Below are 18492 nucleotides of genomic sequence, written 5' to 3'. Positions count from 1 at the left end.
TAGTGTGAGTCTGGAGAACTAGTTCTTTCTGTTATTCATCTTTCTCTTCTGTTTAGGGCCTGCCACATAATAGGTATAAATGTTGAATTCAACTGATATTTGTAAAATAATATAGTGCGAAAACATGACAAGTCATTCTATTTGATAATCCTTGGCCACTACTTCTAGATTTTCATTTTACTTCAGTGAATCAATTTTACATAAAAAGATCTTACATAAAAAGATACAATAGGCTTGTTAATTTTGTTTACAGAGAAATGTTTTATATACTCTGAGGGTAATTACTGATAGTTTACCATCTGTTTCTATTTATCAGTCTTTTTCATCTCCCTATTCATTTGTTCTACGGCATCTTTTGTATGTGAGATTCTCTCTCCATTTAGCTTTTGATGTTTTTGAACTTTTAGTTTTTGGTATTTAGGAAATATGAAGAATATTTTGTGATCTTCTGCAGGTTATGTTTGTGGTATAATTTGAATTTGGGTCCCTTTCCTTAAAGGGAAATATGTGTTGTCGGTAATTGGTAAAATGAGATGTCCCTCTTAGATATCTTGTAAAAACTCTTATTTTTGTTTTGCACTTTTTAAGGACCTTAGGCTTTTCTTTTCTAGAAAAACAATGTTTTTTAGACTTTAGTTTCATTCTAACAGGAATGGAGGAAGAGGCCTAATGAATGCTTTAGTCTGTTGAATGCTTACTATGTTCCAGTATTGTGATGAGCACTATTATAATTATTAAGTCATTAATTGCTTAATAACTGTCAGAGGTGATACTATTACTATTTACAGATGAAGAAGCTGAAGCAAAAAAGGAATTTTTTTTTTCCCACTTGGCCTCTGTGTTATTTCTGATATAATATAGGACACAGAAAACTATTTCCCATATATATTGATTAGTGGAAAATTCTTTGGGACCTTTACTCATGCCAGTACGGTCAATTAGCTATCTTTTCCAATATTCCACCTGTTATTAAACACCTAGAAATTTGGAGGTAGATTTTATAAACACTCTTTTAAATGTGTAGCTAAATTTGCAAAAAGGGAAGGTGATTTCATAAGTGCAATAAAATGAAGAAGTAGCTCAAAAAAATACAGTTGTCTCTCGGTATCCGTGGGAGATTGGTTCCAGGAGCCCCTGAGATACCAAAATCCGCAGATGCTCAAGTCACTAATATAAAACGGTGCAATACTGGAATTCAGCCCCCTTCCACAGATTGAACAGGGGACCAAATTTGAAACCTTTGGATATGAAGGGCCGACTATAGTTTATTTCTTCTGAAACTGCTGGTGTCCAAGGTCTTTGCTGATTTTTATGACCTAATGATTGGTTTTAACAGCTATGTGGGGACAGAGGCAAGGCTTTGGTCTGTTCAGGGTGAGGAATTAGAATCTTAGACATCTCAGCATTCACTCATATCGCCCAGGATTTAAAAAAAAAAAAGTTTGATTTGAAACTATTAGGTAAAGGATATTTTTTTTTTTAAATAAAGGGATGAATTGATGCTAAGATACTGACCATTTCTAGGAAAATTAGAAATTAGAGAAGTAACAATGACAAAAATAGTAGACCATGGACTAAGAAAATTTCAAGGAATGATTGACCAGCAGCATCAAATCCTAGGGTGATACTAGGGGAAAAGCGTGGTAAGCCAAGAGATAAAAAGGCCCAGTTAGAGAGGCAGCTGGGGCTCTTTTGCCTTACCTGATTATCTTAGTGCTTCCCAAGTTTCAGTCAATTTTGTACCAACTTCTCAATTTTTACAGTCACATATATCTAGATTATTAGTTACTTCATACTTTAAAATAAACTTATGATGTTATGCTTATGATTTATTTTTAAAAGGAATCTTTCATATCACAGTAAAATATGGAAACCCTTAATACCTGCCATAAATAGAAATTTTCTATAAAAATTAATAAAATAAGGGAGCAAGGGACTTGCCTGGTGGGCAGTGGTTAAGAATCTGCCTGCCAATGCAGGGGACACGGGTTCAATCCCTGGTCCGGGAAGATCCCACATGCCACAGAGCAACTAAGCCAGTGTGCCGCAACTACTGACCCTGCGCTCTAGAGCCCACAAGCCACAACTACTGAGTCCGTGTGCTGCAACTACTGAAGCCCGCGCACCTAGAGCCCATGCTCCACAACAAGAGAAGTCACCACAACAGGAAGCCCGCACACTGCAACTAGAGAAAGCCCGCAGGCAGCAGTGAAGACCCAACGCGGCCAAAAATAAATAAATAAATAAATAAATAAAATAAATAAGGGAGCAAAGTTATAAGCTATGTCCTGTTACCTGTTTTTGAGCCCGAGGCCTACCTTCTGTTATAAAGAAGGAAAAACAAGCTTTAAGAGTTACTGAAGACGTCATATACAGTCTTCTCCTTTATTTAATAAGGGGAATTGGAAAAGATGGAAAAAGGAAATACATTTTGTCTTAGGTGATTCTGTCTGGCTTATGTGTGTGATGCGTAGGATCGTTTTTAGTACCAGCAGTGTCCCTGGCTGAATGTGAAATGATTCAGGGAGGGGAGTATGAGTGTGTGTGTGTGTGTGTGTGTGTGTCTGAGTGCCTTTTAACGTTCATCCTTTGAAAGATACTGCTCTAAGCTTCCTGTATTGAAATATTCTTTGTTTTTTTCTTTTTGCAGCTCTTTTAAGAGCCTGTGCTGATGGAGGTGCCAACCGCTTATATGACGTCACGGAAGGAGAGAGGGAAAGGTGTGTTCTTTCAGCCAGTGTCTGTTATATCAGTTCTGCTCTTGAGCTTGTTTTTTTCTCTTCTTAGTAAATGGTGACTGTTCATTTTCCTTCAGATTCTTTTTACAGAAAACCACCTCAGGGAGAGACCTGCTTATCCATGTTGTATTATTTCTTTGCTTTGAATGGTATCTGCTAGTAGAAATAGGCCAATCTTATTCTTATTTAAAAACAAAAAAAAATTCTACTATTTCAAAGTCTCATTAAGTAGCATTATCAAATATCGGTATTTGTGAGGACTTTGAACATTGACTAAAATAATGGTAGTTTGAGTTTTTATTCAAACAGTTTAAAGGAATACAAACTGATCTCATATAAGAGATATATACTGCTGTAGAAGGTTCAAGATTTTTATATTAGCATTGAGTAAAACTCAATATAATTTAACTTACTTCTGAGTTATGCACACATATATTTTTAAGAGAGAAATAATTTATTTCTTAATGATTTGTTATCTGTGCTCTCTGGTTTTCCTGATCTTTGCATGGTGAGCTATTTTTAGATGTGAGAATACGTTTGATGAAAGCACGGTTTAAATCTAGCTCATTGCCAGCATGTGTATAGTTCATCCTCTTGGCAAACACAAGAATTTATAGTCTAGATATAAGTAGACTAGCTCTGAAATTTACTTCTACTTCTACCATATGTGTTATTAAATGTACTGAAATATTTATAGTTTGAGAAAGTCACCTCCTTGCTGCAAAAAATAAAAATATTTGATGCAGCATACTGTAGGTGTGAATTAAATACATGTATTTTGAAATGATGTAAAATACATCTTTGTGGCATCAAAATTTTTACTTCACGTTTTTCATATTGGAGCAGTTTATTTGAAAGCAGCTGGTTGCCCATAGGAGGAAGGCATGAGATTGGGCATGTCTGGATGCATTATCAAAGAATATAGCCACAGTGACAGCTAGGAAGACAATTTAAATTCTTAACATTTTGTGCGTCTTTATTTTTAAACTTTATGGATTCCTCTGACTGTATTCTCGAAGACTTGACATGGACAGTGTGTGTGTGAAAAAATACTCAAGTATGTGTATAGAAGTGTCTGGGCCAGTTGCTTCAGAGAGGAGCATAATGGCCATGTGGGCAAGATATGAATTGGGGGCTGTTTGTTTCATGCCTATAGTCTGCTTACTGGCCAGCAACCTGGTACTGAGTGCTTTTTCTCTTTGTGGTGGGCGTAGCTCATGAACATAATTACATGAACCAGAGCTGAGAAAGGGTATTAACACAGTACTTCCCAACTCTTCCTTGATCATAAGAACCATCTAGAATGCCTATGAAAAAATAGATGTCTGTACTGATTAATTTTATTGGATTGGGCTGGCCACTAGTAAGAAATATAACATCCAACACGTTTACTCACATTTGAAAGCAATGTACATCGCCAGATTTGGGAATGCGTGCCATTATTTTTGCCCACATTTCGAAATAATCATTTCTTATGTTTCTTAACACATTTATAAGTAATCTTACGGAAATCTTCCAAGAAGATTTATATGATTTATCTAGCATCCATTTGTCCATATATGAAGATGTTTAAGAAGAAAATGTATTTGTTGTTGGTTTTTGAGTTGTAATAGCATGTTTGCCGTGATGCGTAGTCTGATGCTTAGGGACGTGGCTGGCTGGGGTGAAGACAGAGTCCCTAATAGGGAGATGAGTGAAGCTAACTGCTTCATGTGGGAATTAAAGTCTTGGAATAAATCTCATTAAATCCAAACCCTACCCAGTTAAACTAATTGGACATAGGTGACTAAACATGGTTCCTATGAACTGTATTTTTAACAGAAAGGCTTTACAATGGAAATGGAAAAAATATTCATGAGTTTTGAAAAGCCAAGTTAGGGTTGTGGACCACTGCTTCGCTTGTTCTTATTATTTTATTTATTCAGTGTGCTAATCTACAATGTAATACCTTATAATTATGCAATAAAACATGAATATGTAGAGAATCATCTCCAGTTGAAGAGAAAGTGAGATCTTTACACATTAGGAACGGAAAGAAGGAAGGCTGATGTAGGCAGTAACAGAGGAGCAGGGTTTGCCGAGGGATAGCGCTGAAGCAAAACTCAGTGGTGACCCTACGTCTGATCCTGTACCGAATGCATTCAGTCTTCTACATCTTTCACAAATGTTTGTCTTTGTTTCTACTTTGAAAGTCACCTCTTGGGCTTCCCTGGTGGCTCAGGGGTTGAGAATCCGCCTGCCAATGCAGGGGACGCGGGTTCGAGCCCTGGTCTGGGAAGATCCCACATGCCGCGGAGCAACTAGGCCCGTGAGCCACAACTACTGAGCCTGCGCGTCTGGAGCCTGTGCTCCGCAACAAGAGAGGCCGCGATGGTGAAAGGCCCGCGCACCGCGATGAAGAGTGGTCCCCACTTGCCGCAACTAGAGAAAGCCCTTGCACAGAAACAAAGACCCAACACAGCCATAAATAAATAAAAAAAAAAAAAAAAAAAAAAAAAGTCACCTCTCTCCATTTACCAGGTGTTTTTTTTTTTTTTTAAAATAAAGAAGCCCTTAATGTTTTTGTTTATTGTGAAAACAGTTCATGATGATTTGAGTATATGCTAGTGAGCTGGGAGAAACAGAAAGAAAAAAATAAAAATTATCTGTTATTGGGACTTCTTTGGTGGTGCAGTGGTTAAGAATCTGCCTGCCAATGTAGGGGACACGGGTTCGATCCCTAGTCCAGGAAGATCCCACATGCAGTGGAGCAGCTAAACCCGTGCACCACAACTACTGAGCCTGTGCTCTAGAGCCCATGAGCCACAACTACTGAGGTTGCGTGCTGCAACTGCTGAAGCCCAAGCACCCTAGGGCCCATGATCCGCAACAAGAGAAGCCACCGCAATGAGAAGCCCGCGCGCTGAAATGAAGAGTAACCCCTGCTTGCTGCAACTAGAGAAAGCCTGTGCGTAGCAACAAAGACCCAGTGCAGCCAAAAAAAAAAAAAAAAAAAAAAAATTATGTTATTTTTTCCTAAGCAGCAAAGAGTTGCATTGAGTTCTGCCATTTGGAGTTCAGAAAATATGACTAATTTTTCTTGCTCAAGTGAATGTAAGCTCAATGAATGTAAAGTCCCTTGTGCCTAGAAAATTGCCTGAGAATATTAGATACTCAAAAAATATTTGTTAATAAGTATTTGATTACAGTTACTCTGTTCTCTCTCACTGTAAGGTTTTGAGTGACTTTGATTGATGACCTGTGTATTTTCAATAACTAGATTACCTCTGCTCTGAGAGCTGATAGGTTCTGATTCGGGTGTGTGTTCCGTCTGTACATCAAACTGAGGCAGGGTGAAGACCCAGTCAAGGAGACATAGAATGGACGCCGCCAATGATATTTGGATCCTAGCTGTGGTTGTGGACTTGAGATTAAAGAGGAAGACATTTTATGAAGACTCAGTCTTTGTACTGTACTCCTGTACTCTTAACTGACTGTCTTCCTAACCCCAGATGTCTGTTTTTGGAAATGTGGGGTAGTAAGTTTGGGTATCAGATGTGTGGGCTAATACCCCCAATTCTACAGCTCCAGCTGATACTGACTCAAGTCTCATGTTTATATTCCGGTAGTGGTCTGTGATGAAAAAGTCCATTGGTGGGCTCACAACATCTGCCTCCTGTCTTCTCCCAAGTAGGTAAAACCCGTTGGTCAGAACCAGGATGGAGAAGCCTGGCCCCATGATCAGAATAATCACAGGATACAGAGATGAGGGTGAAAGAATAGAAGACAAGCAGGGTAAGATTTGCTAGGAAGATTTTATGGAGCAGATTTTTTTCTTGCTCATCACTGATAGGTGTTGGAGGTTTGTTTTGTTTTTCTAGCGATGATTTTATTGACACTGTGTTAGATCAGAAAAGTGTGAACTGTCCACAGCAAAGAATATTGCACGATTGTTATTTGCGTGTACTAGGTAAATAAAAGTGATGATGGGAGGGTTATGCACTCCCCGCCCTGCCCCCAACCACCATTGCTCTCCTCCATCGCCCCAAGTTAGTTCTTTTTCTGCATCTTTAACAGATACTGTAAGAGAAGAGCAGTTGTTGCTCTAGTCAGTTTTTAACCAGGGTCCGGAAAGTTGTCAACTATGACAGTAATTACCAATGTTTTCCACCATAATGAATATTAAAAAACAGACAGAGAAGTGCACAAGTTATAATGATACAGCTCAATGAATTTTCACATAGGGGAGCACAGCAGTGTAAACAGTACTGAGATCAGTAAGTAGAGTATTATCCCGGCATTGCCGAAGCCTCCGTCCTGCTCCCTGCCATCACCCGCTCCCCGCAGAGGAAACTACTGTCTGACCTAATTAATGTTACTTTGGGGCTTTATAAAATAGAATCATAATATATTGAATTTTGAGTGGATGGACATTTTTTGGGATAAAGACTCCATAGCTCTCTGAATCTGAAAAAAAGATGAAGAAACATTGCTGGAGGTTCTCACGGGAGAATTATAGTCACACTGATTATGGTAAGAGATGAAGGAAGTAATGGAGTCAAGTACAAGAGAATAAGAATTGTACAGAAACAGTCGCAAAATCGATGATACAACATAAGTAGTCTGACAATATGGGAGAAATCATTTATATTGATCATTTAAAAAAATAATGCCTTTAAAGGTAGGTAAGCATTTTTAAACCCCGTTCTATTAGAATCTAGTTAAGGTAAACTGACTAAAAAAAAAGAGAAAGCTTTGGAATGAGATACAATCTCTCTAGAATAACCCAATGGCAGAAATAAGAATGTAGCATTTAACTTGTGATTCGTTCATTCATTCATTCATTCAAGCATTCATTGAATTCCTTTTGCAGTTAGATATTTTGATGGTTACTGTGAATATATAAATAAATAAAATATAGTTCCTGCCCCCAAGAAACTTACAGTATAATAGAAGTAAAGAGGAAATTAGCATTCAGTGTGGTAGATTATAAAGCACATAATGCAAAAAGCTCTAGTTCTGTGTGATGGGTTCTATGACAAAGGAAAGCATGGGTGTGGACCATTAAACTAGAATGGGGGTGTTAGAAAATATTCTGAGGATCCTAATGGAGTGTAAAAGGTTAGTTAGGGCCCCAGAGTGTGGTGTGTGTTTGTGTGTTTGTGTGTGTGTGTGTGTGTGAGAGAGGTTACTGGGGAGAGGTGGAGCATTTCTCCTTTGTCTCCTGGATAAAATCTAAACTCATTTCCGTGAGAATCAGGGTGTGGCTTTTGCTGATGTTGTCAGCCGTGCCTTGTCTTCTCCCAAGTCCTTTCTCTTCACTGCCTGTGCCCAGGGCCCTTTCTCAGGCTGATCTTCAGCTTGTTCACATTGGTACCACCCATAATCCATTCTGATTGTCTGGCAGTCCATTCTGATTGGTCAGAGCTTATAGATCCTTTGCTGTACTGATGTTCAGATGGTTTTAGTAGCATATGCTAGTGTTTTTTTGTTTTGTTTTGTTTTTTGTAGTAAAACTATCCATGCAGCTGTGCCCAATGAAATGCTGTCTGCCCCATGAGGGCTCCCTCTCCTTCCAGCCCGATGGGACTTGGACGTCTCTTATATCTTGTAATACTTTTAAATTTACAATGTTATATTCACATTTTACCTTGATTTAGAGCTGTAAAGATGTATATCTTTTACTAGGTTGTAAATTTCTAGTGATCTATTGTCCTTTAACTTTGCATAATACTTTGTAATTATTTACCTTCTCATTTTATCTTGTGATTTAGCTATGTGTAGATGTATCTTATCTCCCTCATTAGGTGGTGAACTCCTGGAAGGCAGTGATCATAATTAATCTTTATGTGCCTTATAATATCCAGTACACTAATGAGCATCCAAGAATTTATTGAATTAATGATTTTTCTTTGATATCTTGGCAGAAATGTCACAAAGATGAAGCTTTTCTTTTTTACAGCCAGGGTTTCTAAGATACAGTATCAGGTACTAGAAGTATCTTGATACTAGAGAAGAAACTTCAGGGATATATATAAATATAAATATATATTTTAATATTATTAGCATGTATAAGCCATAAATGTCTTGTATCTAAAAAGATTATCCATTTTTTGTCTGAAATCATGAATAGTAATATGTCCCACTTATTTCCAGAATGTCTTATATTACACTGTATTCTTTTCTTATGTAACATTTTATTTTTTTTAATTATTTTTTTAACATCTTTATTGAAGTATAATTGCTTTACATTGTTGTGTTAGTTTCTGCTGTATAACAAAGTGAATCAGCTCTATGTGTACATATATCCCCATATGCCTTCCCTTTTGTGTCTCCCTCCCACCCTCCCTATCCCACCCCTCCAGGTGGTCACAAAGCACCGAGCTGATCTCCCTGTGCTATGCGGCTGCTTCCCACTAGCTATCTATTTTACATTTGTACATTGTATTCTAATTCCTACTTAAATGACTCTTTTATCATGAAACTAAGGTCCTTGCCTTTGAATTTATTGGCATTTTGATGCTAAACGTGAGAGGTTTTCTTTTTAAATTGTGATTCTGTGGGACTTTGAGAATCTGAAACTCACAGCATAATAGTCTGAGAAATGGATATGAATTTTGGTGTCATTAGTGTGTAGGAATTTGAAATGGGGGGAGTGTTGTTTTTAGATTAGTTTTCTCACAGTAATTGATGAATATAGCATCCTGACTGGGAAGTCCTAAAGAAGATTATTTTTATATAAACAATGTTCTATTTGAGCTTAGTTGGTTAGGAGTTGGTCTTCTCTTTCATTTAAAAGATTAGCACCCAACAAAAATTCCCTGAATTCATACAAATGACCAATCAATGAAACATGGATTAATAAGGGGTAGGATGAGGATGACCTGGGTGCTTAAATAGAAAAGCAAGATTCATTCTTGATTTCTTATGCCTCTCCATTAATTTTCTCACAGTTAAGATTTCAGACTTTCTAGCTTTATATATTCTTGCAACTTTCTCATCACAGATTAGTACTGTTACCAAACCAAACTTGGGTCCACTTGCCCGCCACACAGCAAAGCCAAACCGCTGACACAGGGTTGTGGTGAATGAAAGTACAGCGTTTATTCAGGGTGCCAAGCAAGGAGAATGGGTAGCTCGTGCTAAAAAGACTTGAACTCCCCGATGGCTTTCAGGGAAGGGTTTTTAAAGTCGACCCTTGGGGTGAGGGCTACACAGGCATGCCTTTCTTCTGATTGGTTGGTGGTGAGGTAATAGGATGATGTTTCAGGAATCTTAATCATCAACCTTCTGGTTCCAACCAACCTGGGGTCCAGTGCTTGTGGTCAGCAAGTAGTCACCATCCTCCACCTGGGTTGGCAGAAGTCTTATTTCCTGTAGAACAACGCAAAGATTTGCATCAGGTTGTTATGGATATCCCTTGAGGAGGAACTAGGACTCTGTGTTATGCCTACACTATTGTTTCTTGACTGCTTTTCCTTTGTTTCTGCATTCCCTCACTTCGCTAACTAGTTACCACTTTGGAACTCAGGGAAGGCCTCGGAGACTACAGCCCTTTTCTACAAACAAGAAATGGGGGACACAGAGGGGCTTTTGTACCTGGGAGAGCCCTGCAGGGTCCTTGCTCAGTTTCAATCCCCACTTTTCTTTGATACTCATCAATCCTGAGGGGAACAGGTGTGGGACAAGAAAGGGAATCAGGTTTTGGATAGAGCGGTTAATCATAAACTGAGCAGAGAAACTGGGTTTTAGGGGGACTCGGTTTTAGTACCACTTTTCAGAGTAACCGAGTGGGAATAAAGGATGACTATTGTAACTCTCTTTCTAAGCTAACTGTGCCCCAGCTAAACCACCTTCAAAGTATAATTTAAACAACTGAATCAGTGGGAGGCTAGCTCTTCTTACAAATTAGCTTCTAAAGCCTTTATCAATATAATTAAACCAGGCATCTGGAAGCAAGTTATCTGATACACCCATGAAGGAATCAATGACTTGTCTGTCTACATATGAGTAACTTTAACGATTTGTGCTCTCAGTCCCTTTCTTTGCAGGCAGGTAGCCATGGCGTCTAGAATGGGAATTGTGTAGTGAGAGTGTGCATGGACTTATTAGTTAGGTCAGCATTCAGAATCCAATTCTGTGACTTCATTACTGTGAGATGTTTTGCAAGTAATTTCACCTCCTTGGGCTGTAGTTTCTTGAAAAGTGACATTTGAGGGAGAGATCTATCTTCTGGATTATTCAGAGAATTCTTTTTCTAAATAAAATTTTTAAATTAAATTTTATTTTTTTATACAGCAGGTTCTTATTAGTCATCAATTTTATACACATCAGTGTATACATGTCAATCCCAATCGCCCAATTCACCACACTACCATCCCCACCCCCCCGTGGCTTTCCCCCTTGGTGTCCATACGTTTGTTCTCTACATCTGTGGCTCAACTTCTGCCCTGCAAACTGGTTCATCTGTACCATTTTTCTAGGTTCCACATACATGCGTTAATAAATGATATTTGTTTTTCTCTTTCTGACTTACTTCACCCTGTATGACAGTCTCTAGATCCATCCACGTCTCAACAAATGACCCAGTTTCGTTCCTTTTTATGGCTAATACTCCATTGTATATATTTACCACAACTTCTTTATCCATTCATCTGTCGATGGGAATGTAGCTTGCTTCCATGTCCTGGCTATTGTAAATAGTGCTGCAATGAACATTGGGGTGCATGTGTCTTTTTGAATTATGGTTTTCTCTGGGTATATGCCCAGTAGTGGGATTGCTAGATCATATGGTAATTCTATTTTTAGTTTTTTAAGGAACCTCCATACTGTTCTCCATAGTGGCTGTATCAATTTACATTCCCACCAACAGTACAAGAGGGTTCCCTTTTCTCCACACCCTCTCCAGCATTTGTTGTTTGTAGATTTTCTGATGATGCCCATTCTAACTGGTGTGAGGTGATACCTCATTGTAGTTTTGATTTGCATTTCTCTAATAATTAGTGATGTTGAGCATCTTTTCATGTGCTTCTTGGCCATCTGTATGTCTTCTTTGGAGAAATGGCTATTTAGGTCTTCTACCCGTTTTTGGATTGGGTTGTTTGTTTCTTTAATATTGAGCTGCATGAGCTGTTTATATATTTTGGAGATTAATCCTTTGTCCGTTGATTCGTTTGCAAATATTTTCTCCCATTCTGAGGGTTGTCTTTTCGTCTTGTTTATGGTTTCCTTTGCTGTGCAAAAACTTTTAAGTTTCATTAGGTCCCATTTGTTAATTTTTGTTTTTATTTCCATTACTCTAGGAGGTGGATCAAAAAAGGTCTTGCTGTGATTTATGTCAAAGAGTGTTCTTCCTATGTTTTCCTCTAAGAGTTTTATAGTGTCCGGTCTTACAGTTAGGTCTCTAACCCATTTTGAGTTTATTTCTGTGTATGGTGTTCGGGAGTGTTCTAATTTCATTCTTTTACATGTATCTGTACAGTTTTCCCAGCACCACTTATTGAAGAGACTGTCTTTTCTCCATTGTATACCCTTGCCTCCTTTGTCATAGATTAGTTGACCATAGGTGCGTGGGTTTATCTCTGGGCTTTCTGTCTTGTTCCATTGATCTATGTTTCTGTGTTTGTGCCAGTACCATATTGTCTTGATTACTGTAGCTTTGTAGTATAGTCTGAAGTCAGGGAGTCTGATTCCTCCAGCTCTGTTTTTTTCCCTCAAGACTGCTTTGGCTATTCGGGGTCTTTTGTGTCTCCATACAAATTTTAAGATTTTTTGTTCTAGTTCCATAAAAAATGCCATTGGTAACTTGATAAGGATTGCATTGAATCTGTAGATTGCTTTGGGTAGTATAGTCATTTTCACAATATTGATTCTTCCAATCCAAGAACATGGTATGTATCTCCATCTTTTGGTATCATCTTTAATTTCTTTCATCAGTGTCTTATAGTTTTCTGCCTACAGGTCTTTTGTCTCCCTAGGTAGCTTTATTCCTAGGTATTTTATTCTTTTTGTTGCAGTGGTAAATGGGAGTGTTTCCTTAATTTCTCTTTCAAATTTTTCATCATTAGTGTATAGGAATGCAAAAGATTTCTGTGCATTAACTTTGTATCCTGCAACTTTACCAAATTCATTTATTAGCTCTAGTAGTTTTCTGGTGGCATTTTTAGGATTCTCGATGTATAGTATCATGTCATCTGCAAACAGTGACAGTTTTACTTTTTCTTTTCCAATTTGTATTCCTTTTATTTCTTTTTCTTCTCTGATTGCCGTGGCCAGGACTTCCAAAACTATGTTGAATAATAGTGGCGAGAGTGGACATCCTTCGTCTTGTTCCTGATCTTAGAGGAAATACTTTCAGTTTATCACCATTGAGAATGATGTTTGCTGTGGGTTTGTCATATATGGCCTTTATTATGTTGAGGTAGGTTCCCTCTATGCCCACTTTCTGGAGAGTTTTTATCATAAATGGGTGTTGAATTTTGTCAAAAGCTTTTTCTGCATCTATTGAGATGATCATACGGTTTTTATTCTTCAGTTTGTTAATATGGTGTATAACATTGATTTGCGTATATTGAAGAATCCTTGCACCCCTGGGATAAATCCCAGTTGATCATGGTGTATGATCCTTTTAATGTGTTGTTGGATTCTGTTTGCTAGGATTTTGTTGAGGATTTTTGCATCTATATTCATCAGTGATATTGGTCTGTAATTTTCTATTTTTGTAGTATCTTTGTCTGGTTTTGGTATCAGGGTGATGGTGGCCTCATAGAATGAGTTTGGGAGTGTTCCTTCCTCTGAAGTTTTTTGGAAGAGTCTGAGAAGGATGGGTGTTAGCTCTTCTCTAAATGTTTGATAGAATTCACCTGTGAAGCCATCTGGTCCTGGACTTTTGTTTGTTGGAAGATATTTAATCACAGTTTCAATTTCATTACTTGTGATTGGTCTGTTCATATTTTCTATTTCTTCCTGGTTCAGTCTTGGAAAGTTACCCCTTTCTAAGAATTTGTCCATTTCTTCCAGGTTGTCCATTTTATTGGCATAGAGTTGCTTATAGTAGTCTCTTAGGATGCTTTGTATTTCTGCGGTGTCTGTTGTAACTTTGCCTTTTTCATTTCTAATTTTATTGATTTGAGTCCTCTCCCTCTTTTTCTTGATGAGTCTGGCTAATTGTTTATCAATTTTCTTTATCTTCTCAAAGAACCAGCTTTTAGTTTTATTGATCTTTGCTATTGTTTCTATTTCATTTATTTCCGCTCTGATCTTTATGATTTCTTTCCTTCTGCTAACTTTGGGTTTTGTTTGTTCGTCTTTCTCTAGTTCCTTTAGGTGTAAGGTTAGATTGTTTATTTGAGATTTTTCTTGTTTCTTGAGGAGGTTTGTATAGCTATAAACTTCCCTCTTAGAACTGCTTTTGCTGCATTCCATAGGTGTTGGATTGTCGTGTTTTCATTGTCATTTGTCTCTAGGTATTTTTTGATTTCCTCTTTGATTTCTTCAGTGATCTCTTGGTTATTTAGTAGTATATTGTTTAGCCTCCATGTGTTTGTGTTTTTTACATTTTTTCCCCTGTAATTCATTTCTAATCTCATAGCGTTGTGGTCAGAAAAGATGCTTGATATGATTTCAATTTTTTTAAATTTACTGAGGCTTGATTTGTGACTCAAGATGTGATCTATCCTGGAGAATGTTCTGTGCGCACTTGAGAAGAAAGTGTAATCTGCTGTTTTTGGATGTAATGTCCTATAAATATCAATTAAATCTCTCTGGTCTGTTGTGTCATTTAAAGCTTCTGTTTCCTTATTATATTTTCATTTTGGATGATCTGTCCATTGGTGTAAGTGAGGTGTTAAAGTCCCCCACTATTATTGTGTTACTGTTGATTTCCTCTTTTATAGCTGTTAGCAGTTGCGTTATGTATTGAGGTGCTCCTATGTTGGGTGCATATATATTTATAATTGTTATATCTTCTTCTTGGATTGATCCCTTGATCATTATGTAGTGTCCTTCCTTGTCTCTTGTAACATTCTTTATTTTAAAGTCTATTTTATCTGATATGGGTATTGCTACTCCAGCTTTCTTTTGATTTCCATTTGCATGGAATCTCTTTTTCTATCCCCTCACTTTCAGTCTGTATGTGTCCGTAGGTCTGAAGTGGGTCTCTTGTAGACAGCATATATACGGGTCTTGTTTTTGTATCCATTCAGCAAGCCTGTGTCTTTTGATTGGAGCATTTAATTCATTCACGTTTAAGGTAATTACTGATATGTATGTTCCTATTCCCATTTTCTTAATTGTTTTGGGTTTGTTTTTGTAGGTCCTTTTCTTCTCTTGTGTTTCCCGCTTAGAGAAGTTCCTTTAGCATTTGTTGTAGAGCTGGTTTGGTGGTGCTGAATTCTCTTAGCTTTTGCTTGTCTGTAAAGCTTTTGATTTCTCCATCGAATCTGATGGAGATCCTTGCCGGGTAGAGTAATCTTGGTTGTAGGTTCTTCCCTTTCATCACTTTAAGTATATCATGTCACTCCCTTCTGGCTTGTAGAGTTTCTGATGAGAAATCAGCTGTTAACCTTATGGGAGTTCCCTTGTATGTTATTTGTCTTTTTTCCCTTGCTGCTTTCAGTAATTTTTCGTTGTCTTTAATTTTTGCCAGTTTGATTACTATGTGTCTCGGCGTGTTTCTCCTTGGGTTTATCCTGTATGGGACTCGCTGTGCTTCCTGGACTTGGGTGGCTATTTCCTTTCCCATGTTAGGGAAGTTTTCAACTGTAATCTCTTCAAATATTTTCTCTGGTCCTTTCTCTCTCTCTTCTCCTTCTGGGACCCCTGTAATGCGAATGTTGTTGCCTTTAATGTTGTCCCAGAGGTGTCTTAGGTTGTCTTCATTTCTTTTCATTCTTGTTTCTTTGTTCTGTTCTGCAGCAGTGAATTCCACCATTCTGTCTTCCAGGTCACTTATCCGTTCTTCTGCCTCAGTTATTCTGCTATTGATTCCTTCTAGTGTAGTTTTCATTTCAGTTATTGTATTGTTTATCTCTGTTTGTTTGTCTTTTAATTCTTCTAGGTCTTTGTTAAAGATTTCTTGCATCTTTTCGATCTTTGCCTCCATCGTTTTTCCGAGGTCCTGGATCATCTTCACTATCATTTTTCTGAATTCTTTTTCTGGAAGGTTGCCTATGTCCACTTCTTTTAGTGGGTTTTCTGGGGTTTTATTTTGTTCCTTTGTCTGGTACATAGCCCTCTGCCTTTTCATCTTGTCTATCTTTCTGTGAATGTGGTTTTCGTTCCACAGGCTGCAGGATTGTAGTTCTTCTTGCTTCTGCTGTCTGCCCTCTATTCAGAGAACTCTTGATGATGAAATGTTATCACTTTTTGGGGTGGTTCATTCTAGACTTGGATAAGCCAAGAGAATGGAGGGTGGCCTTTCAAAGCTACAGTGTGTGATGAATTATAGAACAGTTGCAGAAGCGTATGAGGTAGTTTTAAGCAATAGCTATAAATTCTTTCATAGTTAATATTCTGTGTGCAGTAATTGTATAAGTAGTTAGAAAGCTTGTAAGAGCTTATCATATTGTGCTTGGCATCATGGAATGTAGTGTCTGTCTTCTCTGATTCTTTTCTGTTTTTAATCAGCTTTGTTCAGGAATAATTTCACACAATAAAATTCATTTTAAACAGAGAGTTAAATTAGTTTTGAAGTGGTTAACAGTTGTATTCATCACCACAGGAAGATGAAAACTTGTCTGTCATCCCCCAAATTTCCTTCCTGTTTCTTGGCAGTTGATCCCTTATACTCTGGCTCCTGCAGCCTTCTAGAATATCAGATAAATGGAATTACAGGGTTTGTTTTATTTTTTCTGACTTTTTAACGTATCCAATGCTTTTGAGATTGATCATGTTGTTGTGTACCTTTTCACTGGTGAGTAGGGTTCCATTATACGGGTATACCACGATTTTGTGTATTCATATAATGCAGTTGATTGAGTTGATTCTTAAGAATTACCTTTTTAGTTGGAATTTGTTATCATTTCTTCACATTCTTTGGGAGGAATGATCGTTCTTTTATCTAGAACCAAACAAAAATTGCAAAGTTGTCACTTCAACCCCAGAGGTTATGTAAGTAGTAGTAGACACTCATCTATAAGGCCTCTATTTTCTCTGTCATAGTGAAAATTCTGCAAAAGCTTGCTCAGTATCATAGGCTTTTATGGAATAACATATATAAATATAAAACTGTTGTGGAGTAAGTTGGTATCAAGTGTCTGAACATACATCGTGATCTTAATAACCTCCAATATATGTGACAATTGATTTCAGTCTACCTGTGGGTATAGTTTTCTCAGTGATTGGGATTTATTTTCAGTCATTTCATGACATAGTTGAAAATGCACTTTCAGTATGCTTTAACATGCATAAAGAGGAAACATGTACTTTGCTTAAGAAAGACCAAAGATCTTTGGTTTTGCTTGATTCTTATAAGCCTAGCTGTAAGCAATATTTAATCATTTGCTTTGGCAAGTTTTTATTAAAAAGTATTTATGAAGTCAAATTACTAAGCTCTGTAAGCATGTCAACATTATTGCGTCTTTGAATCAAAATGATGGAAGGTAAAAATGATTAGCACATTTAAAAGAAAATTTATAATAGGAGTCTTGGTATTAAAGAACCCTACACAACAAACTGTGAGGACATATTTATCTTGTATTATTGATTGGATTAGTTTAGTAATATATTTTAGTCTGTTGGTTATCAAATGCTATAAATCAGAGATCCCAAAGTTATCCATGCATGGCTCCTGAATCATTTTGGGGTATTGGAAGAGGAGGAAAATATGTATGTAAAGATGCTATGTTTGTCAGATCATGCATGAAGTCAAAATAAATTTTCAGAGTGAGATCATTTTGAGCAGCTACAGGAAGTCAGTTTTCAACTAAATTTAATCAGGGGCATTGTTCTTTATGACTCTTCTATTTCATAAAGTATGTTCCTGACAAATCGCTTTTCCTTTCTTGCACTGGGGGTGAGTCTTCAGAAATAAATCACTTTCAGATGATTTTTCAGAGAAACCTTGATCATCTGTCAAAAGTTTTGAGTAACACATGGCTCTATTAATTTTATTTAAAAAAAAAAAACAATTTTTTTAGCACTTGTTAATACCATTGAAGAGCTCATGTATTTCATCACATTTTTTTTTGCTTATTTTCAATATATTATTAGATTGCTGAGTTAAATAATAAATGAGAGTAATCATATAATATCACATATATGTTGTATATTTCTAATATATAATCACATATATACCTCATATATGTACTATATACTACATATTGTATATATAAAATATATAATCACATGATACCACATATATATAATTACATGTGCATATATGTATATAATTTTTAAGAAAAATTATGGAATGGTCCCTGTTTGATTTTTCATATGCATTTACATACATGCATGCTTACACACACACACCTAACACACCTAGATACTTCCTGCATCATTTTTCATTATTAAAATTTTGGTTTTGTGCGATTGGACCAAGGGTAAGCAGAATAACTTCAACAACTAGATGGCATATATGATTTGTTGACACGTCATTATAGGAAATGAAATTTGAGTTGATGATGAGATTGTACCTAAGCCAGCTGTGGCCTTCCTATTGTTAGGGGACAGAAAAGTGACAGCTGGAGTTCAACTAGCAAGGGCTAGTCAATGAACTTTGTGGGAAAATATCCAAATGGCAGTTACACCAAGATGAGCACTGAGCTATCACTTGCAA

At 37.1% G+C, this 18492-nt stretch overlaps 1 protein-coding gene across 2 annotated transcripts in view; it reads left to right on the top strand.

Moving 5' to 3' along the window:
- TPK1 (thiamin pyrophosphokinase 1) overlaps window positions 1-18492 on the top strand; it is a 358052-nt gene that overhangs the window by 126692 nt on the left and 212868 nt on the right. For both annotated transcript variants that reach the window (XM_068549611.1, XM_068549612.1), the window contains exon 4: window positions 2651-2720. In XM_068549611.1, coding sequence (XP_068405712.1) covers window positions 2651-2720 — 70 coding nt within the window. The remainder of the gene's footprint in view (window positions 1-2650; window positions 2721-18492) is intronic.

The sequence above is a fragment of the Eschrichtius robustus genome, chromosome 8 (genome assembly GCF_028021215.1).
Source record: "Eschrichtius robustus isolate mEscRob2 chromosome 8, mEscRob2.pri, whole genome shotgun sequence".
Classification (NCBI taxonomy): domain Eukaryota; kingdom Metazoa; phylum Chordata; class Mammalia; order Artiodactyla; family Eschrichtiidae; genus Eschrichtius; species Eschrichtius robustus.
This window is presented reverse-complemented; position numbering and strand designations above follow the sequence as displayed.